Source organism: Bos indicus x Bos taurus, chromosome 7, assembly GCF_003369695.1.
Source record: "Bos indicus x Bos taurus breed Angus x Brahman F1 hybrid chromosome 7, Bos_hybrid_MaternalHap_v2.0, whole genome shotgun sequence".
Classification (NCBI taxonomy): Eukaryota; Metazoa; Chordata; class Mammalia; order Artiodactyla; family Bovidae; genus Bos; species Bos indicus x Bos taurus.
Genome location: NC_040082.1, coordinates 1,704,738 through 1,726,562, shown reverse-complemented (window position 1 = coordinate 1,726,562; position 21,825 = coordinate 1,704,738). Strand labels below are relative to the sequence as shown.

General features: G+C 40.5%; 1 protein-coding gene across 1 annotated transcript in view; it reads left to right on the top strand.

Annotated features, from left to right (window-relative positions):
* Nucleotides 1-21,825, top strand: part of MAN2A1 (mannosidase alpha class 2A member 1) — a 211,600-nt gene that overhangs the window by 161,281 nt on the left and 28,494 nt on the right. Inside the window, exons 17-18 of the mRNA XM_027545470.1 lie at nt 18,465-18,598; nt 21,333-21,474. Coding sequence (XP_027401271.1) covers nt 18,465-18,598; nt 21,333-21,474 — 276 coding nt within the window. The remainder of the gene's footprint in view (nt 1-18,464; nt 18,599-21,332; nt 21,475-21,825) is intronic.

Below are 21,825 nucleotides of genomic sequence, written 5' to 3'. Positions count from 1 at the left end.
AAAAATATTCTACGCTCATTCTGTTTGTTTACAACTCATTAGCTTGCAGCATATAAAATCAGACAGTTTATTACTTTTAGCACAGTATTGAAGTAGCTTCTTTGTTAATCAAGTGGTAAGAAGTAGGCCTTTGATCTGTTTGGAAACTGAACTGTGACCAGTAGCACTGGTTTTTCCATACGATTTGAATGGACCTATGGTTCCCAGTCTCAGAATTGTATAGTTAGGTTGGTTGATTTTTAATTCACTGTTTTTAGCATGGAGTACCTTTCCAACCACACTTTTAATCCTAGTAACCAGACCATTTACTATTGTATCAAATCTTTTAGTAAAAGACCTCATAAAAATGCCACTTTAAATGTTTTGTTGCTGTAAGCTAAGATGAAAAAATTAGAAAAGGAAAATATTCTTTCCCTGAATCTGTAGACAGGTAGACAAAAAGTGTTTCAAAACAAGTAATAAAATATATGGGCAGGCACTGTTTACTTTTTGGGTATTATGGGGAAGCAAAGGCTACTCTGGGCTTCTGTGGTGGCTCAGCAGTAAAGAATCTGCCTGTCAATGCAGGAGATGCGGGATCCATCCCAGAATTGGGAAGATCCTCTGAAGAAAATGGCGACCTCCTCCAGTATTCTTTGCCTGGGAAATGCCATGGACAGAGGAGCCTGGCAGGCTACAGTCCATGGGTTGCAAAAGAGTCAGACACGAATTCACAACTGAACAATAACAAAAGCCTACTGTGTTCAGGGAATTTCTTATTTAGCTAAGTTCAGTTTTCAGATTTCAGTGTTTGACTTTGTTTTTAACTTTTTTTTTAACTTAAAATCTCATCAATGCAAAAGTCTAACGTCAGCTCAAGTTTATCCCACGCACTGAGACATCTAGAGGCAATCTAAGGTCTGGGTATTTATGTTTTAATTATTATTTTTGTTTTGGTAATACTCCAAGTACCCAGTAGAATTTCAGATATGAACAGACTTCATTATGTGACTTCTTATGTGATATATTTTCAGGGTAACCCATGATTCATATGTTGAATTAAAAAGTAAAAGTTCTTCTAGATGGCAGGGAAAATCATACTAGACACTAACTTGGTGTCTTTTGCAATTATCTGCAAACACTTTGAAACTACAAGAAAGTCTGTAGTTTTGAAATAATCTTTGAAAGATTTTAAGTCAGAAGCACTGTGTTTGGCCTTCGTTTTGTACCCTTGCATAGGCCATTGTTTAGTATTTGTGAGAGCCCTACAATTCCATCTTCAGCTATAGCCACAGGTTTCATCTTACGGATATAAAGTAGCATGATCACACAGAAGGTGTGCCTGTCTACTTTTAAATTTGCGTAAAATGACTGTTTTTTGATGGGGAGGTTCTGTCTGGAATCCAGCACGGTGCAGCCTCGGTCCAGACCTGCTTGGTCAAGCGTGGTTTACTGTTGCTTGTCATCAGTTATTTTGAGAAACAGGCAATGTCTCGGAGTGGGCTTCCATGCTGGCTCAGTGGTAAATACAGGAGAGGCAGGTGTGATCCCTGGGTTGGGAAGATCCCCTGGAGAAGGAAATGGCAACCCACTGTGGTATTCTTGCCTGGGAAATCCCATGGCCAGAGGAGCCTGGCAGGCTACAGCCCATGGGGTCGCAGAGTCAGACACGACAGAGCGGCTAAGCAACAACATGTCTCAGAGTAAATGCTGAAGCAGCTCGTCAGAAAAGTCTAGCTTCATGTTCCAGCAGGTGTGTCTGCTTAACTGCTTTTGCTTTTGTTTAATTGCATTTGTTCACCAGTGCAGCTTCTGAGTTTTCTTCGTTTGTCCACAGGATCTGGGTCTCATATCAAAGGGTGGTTTCTCTGAACTCAAGGGCCCTCTTCCACTTCTGTGGCTGTAGCTTAGCTTGCTGTCTTGCTTCAGCAGCCAGCTTGGAAGTTATTATGCTCCACCTTGGCCTGTTTGCTTAGCCCAACAGATAGGCACTCCTCAAAACTAAGTAGCTTGTCTTTCCGCCTCTCCTCCCCTCCTGTCCCCCACTGAGCGGTCAGAAAGGACCAGGGGCTAATGGGCCCTTAGGCAGGAGCAGGGCAAGAGATGTCACCAGCTCCCCACCCGCCTTCCCTGCTCTCCAAGGTGGCAAGGCTGGCTCTGATTAGTCAGTTAAGAAATAGAGGTTGTTTTGAACTGGGCACTTAGAGTATTAGCATAACAAAAATAATAATTAAAAAATAAAAAGAGCTCAGATTGCCCCTAGATGTCTCAGTGGGTGGGATAAATTGAGCTGATGTTAGATTTTTGAAGCTTGAAAGCAGGAAGCTTCAGAAATTTGTGTGAAATGACAGATAAGTTAGATAAAATGTGATTTTAAAGTGATTCTCCAGATGAGCTTTACTGTACTTGCTTGGACTGAACCTGAAACCAGCATATGTAACTATTCAAAGTCAGATCCATCTTTCTTTTTACTGTTTCAAGCCTAGAGCATTTTCCCCCCAGCAAGACTGTGGAGAAAGGGAGATACTATATCACCTGAAGCTCTTTCTTTCAATCTGTACACCCTCCCATGTTTGTATTTGAGACCCTCTCAACGTATTTCTGTCCTGGAAAAAAAAAAAGAAAAAGCCCAGTTGTGGAGCTGGAGCCTTTTCCTGGTGGCCTCTGTTATCTATTTCTATCTATCCTTGTTTCATACACTGCCGCAGGAGGGCACAGGTTGTCTGGATCCTGTCTTCATGGGTTTTGACTGAATCACTCACCCAGACCTGTGACTGAGATGTGAAATCTTCAGGGAGCTTTCCTCTCCAGGTATTCCCGATACCTGAAGAGCCCTTGGTTATGTGGCGCTCAAGTGTCTGTACTAGGAAACGCTTCTCGACTTGAGCCTCGTGCAGGACTCCTTGTAAGCTAAGCTTCTGAGTAACGGATCAGAATGCGTAGACAGACCGACCTGATGTTTGGTGCTACGAAGACTTCAGCCGACTGCCATGCTTTTGTAAACCGACTTTGGTTTAAAATTTCTTAAGATAACAGAAATATCTATTATTGAATTTAACTTATGGATCTGTTTTCTGACGTAGACGAATTTCCCCTTTTAAATTGAGAATACAGTTATTTGAATGAGTATTAATGACTAGAGCTTGTTGTTAGTACTAAGTTCAGGATCCAAGAACAAATGGGGGCTGAAGGAAAGGAAACTATTAATATTTTATGATTATATATTGTAACTATTAGTTTACTAAACCATTTAATCATACAAAAGACTGTCTTATCTCTCAACAGCAAGAGTAAAGAAACAGAAAATGAGTTAATATTATGGATTGTCTTACTGAATATCTGTTATATTAAACCTTTCAAATTCTGTTTACTTGAAACATTCTTTTAAAAACCTAAGGTAATGCAAACCTGAAAAAAATATATTTAAATTCCTCAAAATCTTTTTTTGTTACTCTTTGATTCTTCTCTCCATAAAGTAACTTTTGCCGAAATTAAGCTTTATCAGAAAACAAAGTCAAGGACAAAAGTCAAGCAACACTTCCCAAATTACATAAACTATGTGGTCATTATTGATTTTGACACAAACTGATTTGGGAGGCCTGGGTTCAGCCTGGCTTCTGGTTTGTTCTTGATCTGGTATTTAACTTCAGTTTCTCTATTTGTGTTCGCTCCAGATTCTGAAAATAATAAGCAATACAGTTTAAAGTCTCTCCTTAACATCATTTAAGCTATTAAAAACACTGTGGTTTTATTTTCATTATTGTTCAGACATCATATTCAAAAAGGTTCCTAGAAATATTGAACTAAAAGAAATCTTGTGTTCATGAGCTTTAAAATCTCCAAAAGATCAGAGAAATTTCAGAGATTTCTAATGAGACATCATGCTTTGCCTCATAAAAGGTTAAATAAGAAACCCTTTTCATAGTGACCATAATTTAATGAAATGCCCTTTAAGAGCATTCCATGATTTCTAAAATATTCTTTTGTTTGTAGAAAATAACATTTTTCTGGAGGAACAGGTGAAAGAGGTAGGGATTCATTTTTTATTGTAGTGTAATCATCTTTCATTAAACTGAAACTTTTAAGTGTTACCAAATATGCTACTTTAGCTTTTATCATTAAGCTTGGATTAGAAGATAGAATATGATACAAGCCAAAAACCCCCCTGAGTTATAGTAATTTGATACTTTACCGGCACCAAAAAATGCCTGTCTTGCAGCGATCATCAGTGAGTGACACTCACCGGTTTAGTTTCGCTTGTCTTCGGAGCTGTAATTATAGACTTTGGAGCCCTCGTTTTCTGACATCAGCCGCTGCTTTGAACTCTTAGATTGCGGTTGGTTGCCAGTGTGTCATGCACGTAGTCACTGGCACTCGGCTTGGGTCTCAGATCTGTTATAATATACACCTGCAAGGCCTTTCCCTCCCTCAGAACTGTGTTCTTCTAGGCAGCTATTTGTGAGTGAGTGAGTATGTCAGTGTAAACCATGTTTAAACCCTTAGGAGAAATATCTAAAATGCAATACGTTTACCTGTTTTCCACCAATCATATTATAAAAGTGTAGCATGTAATGGATTTTGGCAAAGAAAGTACAGAGTAGCCTGGGGGTAAAATGTAATGAACTGCCATCAAAAAGTATGGAAGAAAAGATTTTCCTTTGGCTGAAATGACTGATAATTTTATTCCATGGGCATATTTGGTAATCAAAGAGAGCTTGCTTAGTTTTCCTTCTGTTTTGAATATATAATCTAAATGGATTCATAACATGACCCTTAACTTTCAGAGAATCGAAATGAACTTTATCCAGTTCAACATGTTGAGAGAGTTCACACTGGGAATTAGAGATCTGAACCTTTAGTTTTGCCTCTAAGCAAACTAGAATGACTTTGGTTTGCTCTGTAAGTTCTTAAGAGAGAAAGACCGGATGGTCAATTAGGCATCACCATCAAGGTGTCTTCACAAGACTTATTTTCACATGGAGCTTCTTTGGTGCTTGGCTTCTTGCTTCTGAATTCATTTTCTAAGGATGCTTGAATCTGGGGCCTCATCCCTGGAGTCCTTGCACTCACGAACAAGGTCTCAGAGCTTCGCTGAAATTGTTTTTATTTCCATAAAAAGATTCATGAGGATATTAAAATGGCTTGCAATCAATTTCTCATTTTTCCCAGGGCTACATTCCATATTTAGCTTGATTTAAGAGTAAAAAGCATTAAGTATGTTATGACTAGGCAGACTTAGGTAATTAAAACATTTTTGGAATATCATAATATGCAATTGACTGCTAAGGATTTTTTTTTTCTGTTAATTGGAACTTAAAAAAAAAATGAAGTAAGTGGCTATGTGTTGAATCTGATTATTCCCTACAGGCATGAAAGGGAAGGTTATTTTAAGGGACTATACACACATTCTGGTTGCACAAATTCAGAGCTCACAGGTTATCTTGGGGGCTGTTTGACGGCAGCTGCTGCACTGAAGGCATGGCTTCCTAACAGGAAACCGCATCATCCTCCACAAGTGTGTGCCGAGCTCAACGGAGACGGAGGGGCCGGGGCGGGACGCCCAGGGGCGCATGATGGTCAAGAGCCCAGGCCGCAGGGACAGCCAGGGCCCTCCAGTCCAGCCCTCACACCTGCTTCATTTGACCTTGTGCCGGTTATGACCTGCACGGTCTCCGTTTCATTATCCTGCAAACGGTGACAGTAATAGTCTTCCCCAGAGTGTTGGAGGTAAACTGAGCTAATGTACACAAAGCCCGGCACATACTGAGTGGTGTATCTCCTTCACAGGTGCAGGCCCAGTTACACAGTAAGTCATGGGAGGTTTGGGGAAGTTGGGGAAGATTTGATTTTAAAAAGTGAGCTTTTGAGAGGCTTGGTCTTGGAGAAATGTCATTTGAATGGACAGAAAGGAGGAAAAGTAGATCACAAAGTGTAAAGTGGATTTGTTGAGATCAAATTCCCTTGTTCTTATAAGAATTTGAAGAATCTGTGTCCTTTACATTTTTGCAAGTTGACATCTAGTTTTTCTTTATACATTTAAAATTTTGCAAAGGATGTTATATTTGGCACATTGTAAATATTGCCATTTTAAAATAAGCATAACCAGTGCATAGCAGTTTGATACTAAATCATGCATTTTTGAAAAGCCTGAACAAGCCCTCCTTAACAGTTAATTTCATATCATTATTTTCTCCTTGAATTCGTGTTTCCATTCTACTTCCCCCACCAAATTTTACCTCAATATAATACTTTATACTTAAGAGTCTTCTTATTGGTCAACTTTTCATTATTCTTCTGAAAGATATACACACATACACACACATATATGTTTTAAGATTCTGTCATCCTAAAACTCAAAAGTATTAAATTTCTTTGAGATTGAGTTATAAAATTATTACTAATAGTATGTAATTGATAAAAACATATAATTAATATATATATACCATTTTGATAATTTATTTTATAAACTTTAATAGAAATATATATATTTTAATGATAGCATGTTAATATTTATTTTTTTATTTTTTTTAATTTAAATTTATTTATTTTAATTGGAGGTAATTACTTTATAATATTGTATTGGTTTTGCCATACATCAACATGAATCCACCATGGGTGTACATGTGTTCCCCATCCTGAACCCCCCTCCCAGCTCCCTCCCTGTACCATCCCTCTGGGTCATCCCAGTGCACCAGCCCCAGGCATCCTGTATCCTGCATCAAACCTGGACTGGTGATTTATTTCTTATATGATATTAAATATGTTTCAATGTCATTCTCCCAAATCATCCCACCCTCTCCCTCTCCCACAGAGTCCAAAAGACTGTTCTATACATCTGTGTCTCTTTTGCTGTCTCCCATACAGGGTTATCATTACCAACTTTCTAGATTCCATATATATGCGTTAGTATACTGTATTGGTGTTTTTCTTTCTGGCTTACTTCACTCTGTATAATTGGCTCCAGTTTCATCCACCTCATTAGAACTGATTCAAATGTATTCTTTTTAATGGCTGAGTAACACTCCATTGTGTATATGTACCACAGCTTTCTTATCCATTCATCTGCTGATGGGCATCTAGGTTGCTTCCATGTCCTGGCTATTATAAACAGTGCTGTGATGAACAGTGGGGTACACGTGTCTCTTTCAATTCTGGTTTCCTTGGTGTGTGTGCCCAGCACTGGGATTTCTGGGTCGTATGGCAGTTCTCTTTCCAGTTTTTTAAGGAATCTCCACACTGTTCTCCATAGTGGCTGTACTAGTTTGCATTCCCACCAACAGTGTAAGAGGGTTCCCTTTTCTCCACACCCTCTCCAGCATTTATTGCTTGTAGACTTTTGGATCGCAGCCATTCTGACTGGCGTGAAATGGTACCTCATTTTGGTTTTGATTTGCATTTCTCTGATAATGAGTGATGTTGAGCATCTTTTCATGTGTTTGTTAGCCATCTTATTGAGATGAATTGTACCTTTTGTATCCTAAATGTTTATGCCTTCATTGGTGAATGTTACTTATTGCTAGAGTGAGATAAGTTTCAGCTTTTATTTTATTCTTATTTTTTGCTCTTATAAATTTAAGGCAAAGGAATGTTGAAAACATAAATAAGTAGGTGGGAATAGAAGGAGTTTAGTTATGGGCATGTTATCTAATTCCTTGAATTCCTTCTGAGTTATGTTCCATAAATCACAGTGATCTATTGCCAAACAGTAATCAATTATATTTAATGATCTACTGTCTGACAACGTTATTGGGTAACCTTCAATTTTGTTGAAAACCAGCAATTGGAAACTGTGTGTTTTGCAAAAATCTTTGTTCCTAGTCATTAAAGTTCAGTCAGACACCAGTACTTTAATTGTTCAGCTCCACAGGAGTTAGGGTGGGTAAGAGGAATGCGGCTGCCTTTGTTTTTGTGTGTGTGTTTGTTTTTTTTCTTTGGTGGGTGGGGAAAGTTAGGAGAAGGAGTAGTCAACGTGTGGTTAAAGAGGAAGAATCCCATGCCTGCATGGCAGGTTTGTCTCAGTGAAATCTGATTTTCCTCTCTAAAGGCAGCTTGGAAAAGAGCATGTTTGTGAGGACGGGAGGCAGGCCACTCCAGAGTGACTGTCGGTGTGGAGGCAGACAGACCATGAGATTCCTCCAGCATTCCTCCCTGCCTGCACTAGACCAGCCCAAGCCTGTAATGCAGGTCACGAGCTGTTTATGCACCTTCTGGGAGGAAGCCAGGGTTAGTGAGACCGATTCTGTTTGGGATTTGAAAGAATGTTAGTGATGTAGGTGTTATGTTCCTCCAAAATGAGGCTTCCAAGAAAGCGTGTTGTTTTTTAAAATCAATGTTTATTAGAGGGAAAAAAATAAAAAGGACAGCTTCCTAGTTTTGTTCTGTGTTTCAGTTATTAGGGCTTTTTCACCCATAGCATACTTAATTGGTATAATCTTTAACCAGAATTTGCAATCTGTGTGATCAAAATGTTGTACCTTTCCTAGTATGCATTTACTTTTTGCATCATTTTGAGAGTTCGTGGAACGAAAAGCATAAAATGTATTGACTAGTGCCGAGCTCATGACAAGTTGGTCATAACAAGTAGGGGTAGTTATTTATCTCCTGCTTTATGAATGAAACACAGTGATGCATTGTCACTTTCTTAAGTTTGAGTCTTGGAGTGAAATTTACTAAACTTTGTATTCATGAAAGCAGATGTTAAAATTTTCACTTGTGGAGAAATAATCAGTGTGAACATTTACAGACCTGGAAATCACCAAGTACCTTAGAGGATAAGTTAGATCTTGTAATGGATGATAAGTTGAGTTAGTCAACATGAAGAAAAAGGTCATCTGGTTGTGGGAATTACTACCATTTCTATTCTTGGTACATTCAGATAGGAGTACATTTTTTTTTTAATATAGTAATGATAATATTTGCTTTAAAGAAACATCATCTCCATGCTGACCTACTAAATTTATCATCATTGTGAGAACTGTCATTTAAATGTATGTGCCTACCTAAGCAGTATGTATTAGTTATTAGTAATAACCACGTGTCAGTGCCCAGTTAAGTTGGATGCGTGGGTTTAGAAAAACAGTGTCACAAAGTAAACACACACCAGGAACATTGTTTCAATTTCTGATCACTTAAACATGAAACAATATTCCCCGGATTGAAGGGGGGCTGTTCAAAATGAGAAGCCCTAGTTTTCCACGACAGCTCTGCCTGTCCTGCTTATGTTCTGACGTGAGGGCCCAGGCCTCTCTGCTGCGGCACAGATTTGAGAGAAGGGCCGAGGACCGCAGATTGATCGCAAAGTTCCATTTTTGCCCCAAAGCCAACATTTTAAGGACAGTCACTGAAGACCTTGCTTCAAGTCTTGGGTGGGTGTCTTTTAGGATGTATTCTGCGTGGTATCCTGTCTGCATCACATTTCAGTTTTGCCCCAAAGCCAACATTTTAAGGACAGTCACTGAAGACCTTGCCTTAAGTCTTGGGTGGGTGTCTTTTAAGAGTCTTGGGCGGGTGTCTTTTGGGATGTATTCTGCGTGATACCCTGTCTGCGTCACATCTCAGTTAAACTTCTCTTTGGTGGTTAGGCGCCTCTCTTGGGGCTCCCATCATCACCTTTTGCTTTTCCAGGTGGGGTGGGCCGGTTGCTGTTTTTCCATCTGATCTGATGACTTGTCCTCAGCACATACTGAGTGCCACTAAATAAGGGACTGAATCCTTGCTGGACCGGGAGCGAGGCTGTCTCTTGCTCTTTCTCCCACGCTGCTGCCTCTCGTTCCTGTAACGGTTTCACTGTCATGAGCGAGCTGTCTGACTATCAGGCATGTTCCTTGGAGGAGTGATTGTGCATTTCAGAATTGCTAGAGTCAGGTGACCCAGACAGGTGGAGAGGGCTGAACTCGGCCATTCTGGGTGGATTTAGAATAATCTGATGAAGAGAGTGTATGTGCTGAGGAGGTATGCCTGGGATTCTCAAAGGTTGCTGTCAGAGCCACAGCCCCAGGCTTTCTGTCTGCACCACCCAGCCATGAGCCCTTCCACGCTGCTTGCCCCACCTCTTCTTAAGGCCCAGGGGACGCATTGGAAGTGCCATCCAGTCTTTGTCCCCACACACAAAGGACTGCTCTTATTGATTCCTTAAAACCAGTGCTGAGCAACAGAGTCCGCAGGGTGCTGCTTTCTGACCCTTAGCTCTTGCCTACTTAGTTTCATTTTCTCCCAGCCTCAGAAAATGTTCTTTAAAAAAAAAAATGCTTATAATTACTTTTATGTATAAAATGCAAATACATAGTATTTATGTCTGTGTGTGCACACATATTCTTCTGACAAAATTTCACATGCTATAAAAAAGCTGGCTTAAAACTCAACATTCAAAAAACTAAGATCATGGCATCCGGTCCCATCGCTTCTTGGCAAATAGATGGGGAAACAATGGAAACAGTGACAGACTTTACTTTCTTGGGCTCCAAAATCACTGCTGATGGTGACTGCATCCATGAAAGTAATAGATGCTTACTCCTTGGAAGAAAAGCCAAGACCAACCAGGACACCTGATTAAAATGCACAGACTTTACTTTGCCAACAAAGGTCCATCGAGTCAAAGCTATGGTTTTTCCTGTGGTCATGTATGGATGTGAGAGTTGGACTATAAAGAAAGCTGAGCACAGAAGAATTGATGCTTTTGAACTGTGGTGTTGGAGAAGACTCTTGAGAGTCCCTTGGACTGCAAGGAGATCCAACCAGTCCATTCTAAAGGAGATCAGCCCCGGGTGTTCTTTGGAAGGAATGATGCTAAAGCTGAAACTCCAATACTTTGGCCCCCTGATGGGAAGAGCTGACTCATTGGAAAAGACCCTGATGCTGGGAGGGATTGGGGGCAGGAGGAGAAGGGGACGACAGAGGATGAGATGGCTGGATGGCATCACCCACTCAGTGGACATGAGTTTGAGTGAACTCCAGGAGTTGGTGATGGACAGGGAGGCCTGGCGTGCTGCAGTCCATGGGGTCACAAAGAGTTGGACGCGACTGAGCAACTGAGCAACAACAACAGCATAGATATAGCATAAAATCTGTCTGAAAAATATTCCTGTCCTGCGTCCACTACTTAAGACAGCTAATACAGAGATGTGGGCCCTTTCTTTCTCTCTCTTACACACACACACACTCAAAGAAATCTGTAATGTTATATCTGTGTCTGTTTTGAGCATAAAGTGTATCAGACTGTACAGATGCTCTGTTTGCTTTCTCCATCAGCCCCTTCTCTGCCGGGACAGAGAGCTGCCTCATGCTTTTCATTTGCTGCAGAGTGTTCCATAGCATGGATGTGCCCACCTGGTTTTATTGTTCCTTTGCCCGTTGGCGGCGTCTAGTGTGTTTCCCCAGATTTCTCCTCTTGGCGCCAGTGCGCTGTGCATATACTTGTGCTCATGATCGCTCCATTCAAGGTAGATAAGAGGTGATTAGGGTGTGCGACTTTAATATTTAATGCATATTACTTTATTGGCTTCTAAAGTGTCTGTGACACTTCAGAAGAGATTCTGAGATTGTTTTAGTGAAATTTTAGGTTTTGACAAGCCTTGTCCCTTAATTTCATTTAATTCAGTAGCTCTTGTAGTATATCAGATCACAGATCAGTGCCTTCTCTCCTTGTTTAAAAATAATCTGGAGCCCTCTTCTCTGCTTAGAGTTCCTACAAAATATTTCTCAATCCTTGGTCTGAAGGTAATTTCAACATTTTCTAGTAGTTGGTCTGCCATTGAGACATGATGGCTGAGAGGTTTAGTCCTGATTCTGCCAGACCTTGTGGTCTGGGGCAGATGACTCCCTCCTGGGCTTGGGGCCAGAATTGATGGGTTACGAGGTGTGCGCAGTGTGGTCCACACGGAGCACCTGGTACCTGCTGGTTGTGTGCCCCCACACAGCCGCCTCTCTTCACTCAGCTCTTCAGTGCCTCTCGTGTGCTGGGAGCATAAAGATAGATAAGACATGGTCCCTTTACACAGGGAGCTGAGATTGTCACAGGAGTGTGTTTGCTCAAAACGAAAGGATTTCCTCCTCCTCTTTCCATGTGAGCCTTATTTATAGCCCGTCTGCTCTCTCCCCTGCCAGCCAACTGCTGCATGGTAAGGGACAGCCTCTCACATCTTCATTCTTTCTGGCTAACAGTCATTCAGCCCTGAGCATGTGCCCAAAACATGGCTAAAAACTGAAGTGTGAAGGTGTGTGTAGGACAGTCTGTGTCTGTGAGATGCTCACAGGCTGTAGGGAGGAGAAATGAAAGAGCCCCAGGGTTGTGAAAGACTCCTTTGGCTTCTCTGCTACAGCTTTCCACCTGTGAACTGGCTGAATTTTACTTTGCATTGCATGTATTAATAAGGATAAAGAATCTCCATCCTCTCTTCTGCAAGAGCACAGAATATGAGGTGCTATTAATAGTTAAAGGGCACTTAGTTCTCTGTTGAAACCTGGAATGGCCTCACACCAACTCTCACTTCCCTGTGGATTACTTTTGTAAAGTCAGAGGCATTTTCTTTCCCAGTATTGAGCTAAAACTAGAGGGCCTTTAAAACCCCTGGCCATCTAGAGCCGTTGCTCAGGTAGAACCATTTTAGTAAAAGTACCTTTTGCTGCCACATCCTGCAAAGAGACAGCAGGTCACTGGGACCATTGGGCTTGTACCCCTGCTTCCTGGGGACTTTTCCCCTCACTCCAGTGAGCTTCGTTGGGACAGGCGCATCTTCAGACTGTTGACACAGAGTAGGAAATGTTCAGTCGCTCAGTCGTGTCCAACTCTTTGCGACCCCATGGACTGCATCACACCAGGCCTCCCTGTCCTTCACTGTCTCCTGGAGTTTCCTCAAGCTTGTGTCCAGTGAGTCGATGATACCATCTGACCATCTCATCCTCGGTCGTGCCCTTCTGCCCTCCATCTTTCGCAGGAATAGGTCTTTTCCAGTGAGCTGGCTCTTCCTGTCAGGTGGCCAGAGTATTATAGCTTCAATGTCAGTCCTACCAATGAATATTCAAGGTTAATTTCCATTAGGATGGACTGGTTTCATCTCCTTGCTGTCCAGGGGACTCTTAAGAGTTTTCTCCAACACCACAGTTAGAAAGCATCAATTCTTCAGCTTTCAGTCTTCCTTATAGTCCAACTCTCACATCCATACATGACCACTGGAAAAACCATAGCTTTGACTAGATGGACCTTTGTAGGCAAAGTGATGTCTCTGCTTCTTAATATGCTGTCTAGACTGCAAGGAGATCCAACCAGTCCATCCTAAAGGAGATCAGTCCTGGGTGTTCATTGGAGGGACTGATGCTGAAGCTGAAACTCCAATACTTTGGCCACCTGATGTGAAGAGCTGACTCATTTGAAAAGACCCTGATGCTGGGAAAGATTGAGGGCAAGAGGAGAAGGGGATGACAGAGGATGAGATGGTTGGATGGCCTCACCGACTCAATGGACATGAGTTTGGGTAAACTCTGGGAGTTGGTGATGGACAGGGAGGCCTGGCGTGCTGCAGTTCATGGGGTCATAAAGAGTTGGACATGACTGAGCGACTGAACTGAACTGAACTAGGTTTTTCATAGCTTTTCTTCCAAAAAGCAAGCATCTTTTAATTTCATGGCTGCAGTCACCATTTTCAGTGATTTTGGAGCCCGAAAAATAAAAGTCTTATCACTGTTTCCATTGTTTCCCCATCTATTTGCCATGAAGTGATGGGACCAGATGCCATGATCTTAGTTCTCTGAATGTTGAGCTTTAAGCCAACTTTTTCACTCTCCTCTTTCACTTTCATCAAGAGGCTTTTTAGTTCCTCTTCACTTTCTGCCATAAGGGTGGTGTCATCTGCATATCTGAGGTTATTGATATTTCTCCCAGCAATCTTGATTCCAGCTTGTGCTTCATTCAGCCCAGCATTTCTCATGATGTACTCTGCGTATAAGTTAAACAAGCAGGGTGACAATATACAGCCTTGACGTACTCCTTTTCCTATTTGGAACCAGTCTGTTGTTCCATGTCCACTTCTAACTGTTGCTTCCTGACCTGTATATAGGTTTCTCAAGAGGCAGGTTGGGTGGTCTGGTATTCCCATCTCTTTCAGAATTTTCCACAGTTTATTGTGATCTGGATAGTCAAAGGCTTTGGCATAGTCATAAAGCAGAAATAGATGTTTTTCTGGAATTCTCTTGCTTTTTCGATGATCCAACAGATAACTGGCAATTTGATCTCTGGTTCCTCTCCCTTTTCTAAATCCAGCTTGAACATCTGGAAGTTCTCAGTTCACATACTGTTGAAGCCTAGCTTGAAGGATTTTGAACATTACCTTGCTAGCATATGAAATAAGCACAATTATGCAGTAGTTTGAGCATTCTTTGGCATTGCCTTTCTTTGGGATTGGAATGAAAACTGGCCTTTTCCAGTCCTGTGGCCACTGCTGAGTTTTCCAAATTTGTTTGCCTATTGAGTGCAGCACTTTAACAGCATCATCTTTTAGGATTTGAAATAACTTAGCTGGAATTCCATCACTTCCAGTAGCTTTGTTTGTAGTAATTCTTCCTAAGGCCCACTTGACTTCACACCACAGGATATCTGGCTCTAGGTGAGTGATCACACCATCGTGATTATTTGGGTCATTAAGGCCTTTTGTTTTGTACAGTTCTTCTGTGTATTCTTGCCAGTCTTCTTAATCTCTTCTGCTTCAGATAGGTCCTTATCGTTTCTGTCCTTCATTGTGCCCATCTTGCATGAAATGTTCCCTTGGTATCTCTAATTTTCTTGAGGATATTTCTAGTCTTTCCTGTTCTGTTGTTTTCCTCTATTTCTTTGCACTGATCACTGAGGAAGGCTTTCTTATCTCTCCTTGCTGTTCTTTGGAACTCTGCATTCAGATGGGTATATTTTTCCTTTTCTCCTTTTCCTTTCACTTCTCTTCTTTTCTCAGCTATTTGTAACACCTCCTCAGACAACTATTTTGCCTTGTTGCATTTCTTTTTCTTGGGAGTGGTTTTGGTCACCACCTCCTGTACACTGTTAGAAAGCTTCGTCCACAGTTCTTCAGGTGCTGCCTATCAGATCTAATCCCTTGAGTCTGTTTGTCGCTTCTACTCTCTTAATCATAAGGGGTTTGATTCAGGTCATAACTGAATGATCTACTGGTGTTCCGTACTTTTTTCTAGTGAAGTCTGAATTTGGCAATAAGGAGCTGGTGATCTGAGCCACAGTCAGCTCCTGGTCTTGTTTTGCTGACTGTATAGAGCTTCTCCATCTTGGCTGCAAGGAACATAATCAATCTGATTTCAGTATTGACCATCTGGTGATGTCCATGTGTATAGTCATCTCTAGTGTTTTGTTGGAAGAAGATGCTTGCTATGACCAGAGCGTTCTCTTGCCTAAACTCTATTAGCCTTTGCCCTGCTTCATTTTTTAGTCCAAGGTCAAATTTGCCCGTTACTCCCAATTTCTCTGACTTCGTACTTTGGCTTTTCAGTCCTCTATGATGAAAAGAACATCTTTTTTTGGTGCTATTTCTAAGGGTCTTACTGGTTTTCATAGAACCGTTTAACTTCTGCTTCTTCGACATAAGTGGTTGGGTCATAGACTTGGATTACTGTGATGTTGAATGGTCTTCCTTGGAAAAGAACTGAGATGATTCTGTCGTTTTTGAGATTGCACCGAAGTATTGCATTTTGGAGTCTTTTGTTGAGTATGAGGGCCACTCCATTTCTTCTAAGGGATTCCTGCCCGCAGTGGTAGATGTAAGGTCATCTGAATTAGATTCACCCATTCCCATCCATTTTAGTCCTCTTTCTCCTCCAAACATTTTCTTCTTTGAAAAATAATAATTTTTCTTTGAGAACTCAGGGATACCTTCTTGCTTTTGTTACCATTACAGGTCTCATTTATTTGGTTTGTTCATAATAAGTATATTAAGTTTGACTTTATTTTAAAACTCTGTCCTGGCACAGAATTTAAATTAATGTCTTATTGAGGTGCGAATGGGCGTGGAGGCTCCTTTTAAAGGAGCTTTAAGCATTTGTTGCCCCAATAGGATCGGAGCATAATAGTATTGAGCTTGAGAAAGATGATTTTCTCAATAGAAATAATTTATCATTGCTCGAGGTAGTGAGAAATTATTAATTTTTTTCTCAGAGCATTTTGTTTTGGTCAGTGTTTTCCGGAGATGCATGACACCCTCCTTTATGAAGACCACTTCATTTTATGTGTTTTGTTGGCCCCTGAGATAATGTTGGTAGGTTTATCTGGTAATGTTGGTAGGTTTATCTGGTAATCCTCAGAAGAAAATGTATGCAGGTATATGCATCATTTAACCAGTAGAGGCTAGTGGTTCACACTGTGGCTGTGTGTGTGCTAGGTCACTTTAGTCACGTCTGTCTCTCTGCAACCCCATGGACTGTAGCCCGCCAGGCTCCTCTGTCCATGGCATTTCCCTGGCAGGAATACTGGAGTGAGCGGCCATTTCCTCCTCCAGGGGATCTTCCCGACCTAGAGATCGAGCCTGTACCCCTTATGTCTCCTGCGATGGCAGGTGGGTTCTTTACCACTGGCGCCGCTTAGGGAGCCTATAAAGCAGTGGGGAAATGGTATTTCCTTCCTCCACCCGTGAAGATATACTTGTCATGGTGAGACATTGAGGCTGGCTCTGGTGAGGTTGGTCAATCAGAAGAGCACCATCTACCAGAAGAGAATCTCTGTGAGCATTCTGAATACTATACTAATGGAAGCTGTGGCCCGTTCAGTACTGTTACCATGTTATTATTGTGTACAATTTCCAGTGTATTTTTCACATAAACCTATAATGCTTAAGCCAGCTGCATTTATGTTTTTTCTACAAATCCTGCATATTCAAACTTCCTTTCTGCTTGCTATCACCTTCTATAAACTCTGGGGTTTCTTCTTAGCTCCTGGAAAAAAATCTTCCTCACTTTATTTCTCCCCTCCCTGTGTGATGCTAAAGCTGAAACTCCAGTACTTTGGCCACCTCATGCGAAGAGTTGACTCATTGGAAAAGAGTCTGATGCTGGGAGGGATTGGGGGCAGGAGGAGAAGGGGACGACAGAGGATGAGATGGCTGGATGGCATCACCAACTCTATGGACATGAGTTTGAGTGAACTCCAGGAGTTGGGGATGGACAGGGAGGCCTGGCGTGCTGCAATTCATGGGGTCGCGAAGAGTCAGACACGACTGAGCGACTGAACTGAACTGAATTGTGTTTCTGTAGACAGCCCTCTGTGTCTAAAGAGGTGCTGGTTATCAGCGGGCTGACAGGTTATGTGTGAGGAAGGGGAGAGCTGAGTCACTAGTCACAGATGTGGGAAAATGTCTTGGGCTCCAGGAGCCTCAGAAAGCTTCAGCTGTATGTGGCCAGTCTTTCTTCTTTGACCACTTTCCTAATTGCTGTCTTTCTTAGAAGATCCTGCGATATCTTTTCTACCCACTTAACTGTATTAAGTGTTCCATTTATTTATAACTCCTCTCCAGCTCTGAAATAGACCCAAGGGTTCACCACAGACCTGAAGATATACTTAGGGTAGCATGACAGATAGAAATTAGTAAATACTTTAGGCTTATCCAAAATAAAAATAAAAATGTCCTACATCTGGGACTTTTTGAAGCTCTCCTCTCTCTGCTTTATATAGCAAAGGGAAAAATGAATCGCTCCATAACAAGGGATCCTAAAAGATACCAGACTCAATTAAAATTGACTGAAGTTCTGGGGAGCTCTCCAGATTATACTCCACAAATACTAATACGGTAGTATCATTTTCAGCCATAAATCATCTCGCTGGATCTCCTGTCTCTTCCTGGAGAGAGATCATGGACAGTAATATACTGTCTCTTGAACCAACACAGTGTAAATTTCACTGCTCATAATTTCCAGTGTGTGGAGAGAGCCTGGTGAAGAAGTAGCCCTGAATGGTTCTGCTGGGGATGGCAGCTCAGCTGAGTGGCAGATGAGCCTGTAGTGGGCTGACCTCCTGTCCTTCAGTGTCCTCTTTCCCGTCTGTGACTTCCTGCAGAATCATTTGCATATTTCATTTCATGTACATTTATCTCATTCCAGCCTCTTAATCCTTCTGTTGAGTTATATATGATCTGAATAAATGTTTTCTATGGTCTGACTTTAAAAAAAGATGAATTGTGACACCGTTCAGTGTATGAGGGATGGTAAAGATAGAAAGTCGGAAACAGGGGAATGCATGTAACTTTGGAAGGAGTTCTGTATAGTATATTTAAGAAAAGGGGGCAGTTACTTTTATTAATGTATTGTTCAGTTACTAAGACGCGTCTGACTCTTTGCAGCCCCGTGGACTGCAGCGCGCCAGGATTCCCTGTCCTTCACTGTCTCCTGGAGTTCGCTCAAACTCACGTTCATTGAGTCAGTGATGTTATCCAACCGTCTCATCCTCTGGCACCCTGCCCTCATTCTTTCCCAACATCTTAATGTAAATATTGTTTTGAATTTAGGAGTAGAAGGACAGTCTGTGGAGATTTCCAATATTGTAGACATCCGAAAAGAGCATAACTATGAGATTGCAATGAGAATTTCTTCCAGCATCAACAGCCAAAACAGATTTTATACTGACCTAAATGGATACCAGGTAATTTTCCATTAAAATGTTTAAATGATGGTTTTAGTATGTACCTTTTATATATGATAACAGGCAAGTTAATTTTGGATCCTTTGAAAAAATATAAGGTTGCAAATTTCTAAAATAAAATTGAATTTTAACAGACACTTTTAGGTTATGTATCTAACCAGGTTTTCAAGGATAGAAAAAAATATTTGCAAGATTATTTTGTAAAACATCTATTTGTAAGGATTTGTTTTTTCAAAGGAAAATCTGGGGACCACTATGCATGTTAAATACCTTGATATATATGAATTTTTCTAGTAGAAGGAAATATTAATATTAATTAGGGATTGATAGAGTATACCTTTTATTTCCTCATAAGGAATTGGTCTATCCGTATTTAGTTTGTTCCACATATGTTTTTAAACGTATGCTTTAACAGTGGGCTCTTTTCAATTCCAGGAAATCCTTCTCTACTGATGTATGTGTGTGTGCACATTTATACACATACATATATGTGTACGTAGACACAGACATACAGATAAAAACATCTATCTGTTTAGAAATGTGAATAGCTGTATTTAATCAAAGTGTTCGTGAAATAGTTTGAAATAGTAATGGGAAAATTGATTGGTAAAATTTTGTTCAGATTTTCATTTCTCTAATTTACTAGAGCGCTTTTGATTGCTACCTAAATCTATATGCAAAGTATATGTGTGTAACAACATATATTTGAAATAATACTATTAAAAACATGAGCATGTCTCTGAGACATTAGCATTTTAGAAATTTCTGACTACGAATAGAAATAATTTCACAAATGCTATTACTCTGATTTTCAACTGGAATGAGGGAAAGGATTGTGATAATTTTCTCTTCTACAATTTCCTGCAAAGGTTAAATTTAAACCTTTGCAAAGCATAAAAATTGCAGCATGCATTTTAAATTAACATGTTAATTCTACTACAGCTGTTTGGCTTTCAGATGAAGCCCTGGCTTTATGGTGATTCATTTTCCTTGTGTACAAAAGAAAGGCGTTTCTAAGTCCTACAGAAGCAATAACTTGTATATGTGGGTGTATACATGAGTGAAAAAACTTAGTACAAATGAAAATGTGAATTTTCTTTACAAAGATAGAGCACGTTAATAAATAGGAAAACATTATTTTTCAGACTGTAAGCTAAATGTTGCTTCTTTTTTAGAATAGGCCATTTCTTACGCTTTGAAAATAATAGTTGCTTGGGCCAAACTAGAAGTCTAGACCCACAAATGGGGAGCGTAACAGGTCCACAGTTGCGACAGTTTTGGAGGCCTTTTCTTTCAGTATAAGCTCAGTTGGAGTAGAAAGATCAGGATTGGCGATTTCGTACTAGCTAGCTTTCGTGCCTTCCTTTTTAAAAAACATTTTACAGGGTTGTTTTTTTTTTTTTCCCCTACCAGGTTGTTAATTTCCTAGGGCTGCGATACAAACTGGGTGACTTAAAAATGTATTCCCTCACAGTTTTGGACTTCAGAAGCCAGAAGGAAGGTGTAGCTAGGCCCCTCCCTCGGTCAGCTCTAGGAAAGGGTGGCCTTGCCTCTTCTGGCTCCTGGGGGTCGCTGGCAGTGCTTGGCATGCCATGTGTTGCGAACACATGGCTGCGGCTCCTGCCTCTGCTCTCATGCGGTCTCCTCGTGTCCCTGAGTGTCTCTATGTCCAAATTCCCCGTTTCTTGTGAGGATACCGTTCTTTAGATTATCACCCACCCCAACCCAGTGTAACTTGGTTATCTCTGCAGAGGCCACATTTCAAAATAAAATCACATTCACAGGTTCTGAGTGAACATGAATTTGGGGGCACTCTATTGAGAACCAGTAAATTGAATGACTGGTGAAGATTAAGGTGTTATTTGTGAAATACCCAGTACTGTGCCCGGTGTTCATGGACACTCAGTAGGTGTTAACTATTGTGCTTACATTGTACTTCTCCTGTTCTGAGTTCCATGTTAAAGTTTCATGAGTTTAAAAGAAGACATGACATTTTTATGTGGTGTGAGTAAGATTTCCAATAATAGAGTCTCTGTTTGACATCTCTTCCTAAGGTTTGAGTGAGTCTCCTTGACCCAACCAGCTTAGTTCATTATCAGTCTCTCTCAAAAACTAAAGGTAGAGTTGTATTTCATGCATTCAGATAGTAAACCAAGAAAAATTGGAATTTGGAACTGTCTACATTGAAACTAAACAAGAAGAGCAAGCATTGAATAGTTTTTAAATATAAAAATGCATTTGATTATTACAACAGAGTATGTTAGAGGATATGGTGGCGAGATGTGTGGTATTTGTTAAAACTGATTCAAGAATTATGAGAGACATTTCTTGAAAGGGGATATGGAGCTATTAAGCTTTGCATTCATTACAAAGCCAGTATGTTAGATTTAGATGAGAAATGAATACTTAATACCTTTATAACTTGTTTTATGCAAATATGGAGAGCTAGAAGACTTTTGTTAAGGATTTTTATTCTGAATTTAAATAGTAATGCCTATTTAAAAAAAATCTAGATAAGTTCTACCTTTCTCACTTAAACATTTTCTAAGACGCTCATGATTTTTCTTCATCTTGAAGAATGTTTTAATTTCTAAGTTAGCTGTTCTGTTGGACAAGAAAGGTGCTGTACCTTTTTCTATTTGGGAAAAAAGCCATCTGCAGTCAATAGTAATGTTTTTAAGTACATTTGTAAATATCACTGGATTTTCTTAACGATAGTTGTTTGGTCTTGCAGATTCAGCCTAGAGTGACGATGAGCAAATTGCCTCTCCAGGCGAACGTCTACCCCATGACTACGATGGCGTACATTCAGGACGCCGAGCGCCGCTTGACTCTGCTCTCGGCTCAGTCTTTGGGTGTTTCGAGTCTGAAGAGTGGTGTGTATTCTGTAGATGCTCTTTGCTCTCACTAGTCTCACTCTCTGTTAGTCGTGTGTTGGTTACCTTCCTCAGTCACAAGCTTTTTTCTTTTTAGAACCAGACTGTTAATTTTGAGCTTTGTGAGACTGACATAAAATAATAAATTTCCTCAATCTTCACATGAAAACAAACCCAAAAGTTCACAAAACTGATGATTTTTAAAGATAATATACTTTTCCCAGTAGCCCATTGTTTGCAAAATTCTGTCATTGTTGTGACTGAATGGATATGGAAATTCAGACTCTGACTAAACTAAATTTAGATAATTTGAAGTTTAGATATTAATAAATTAGCCAGGGTTGCCAAAGG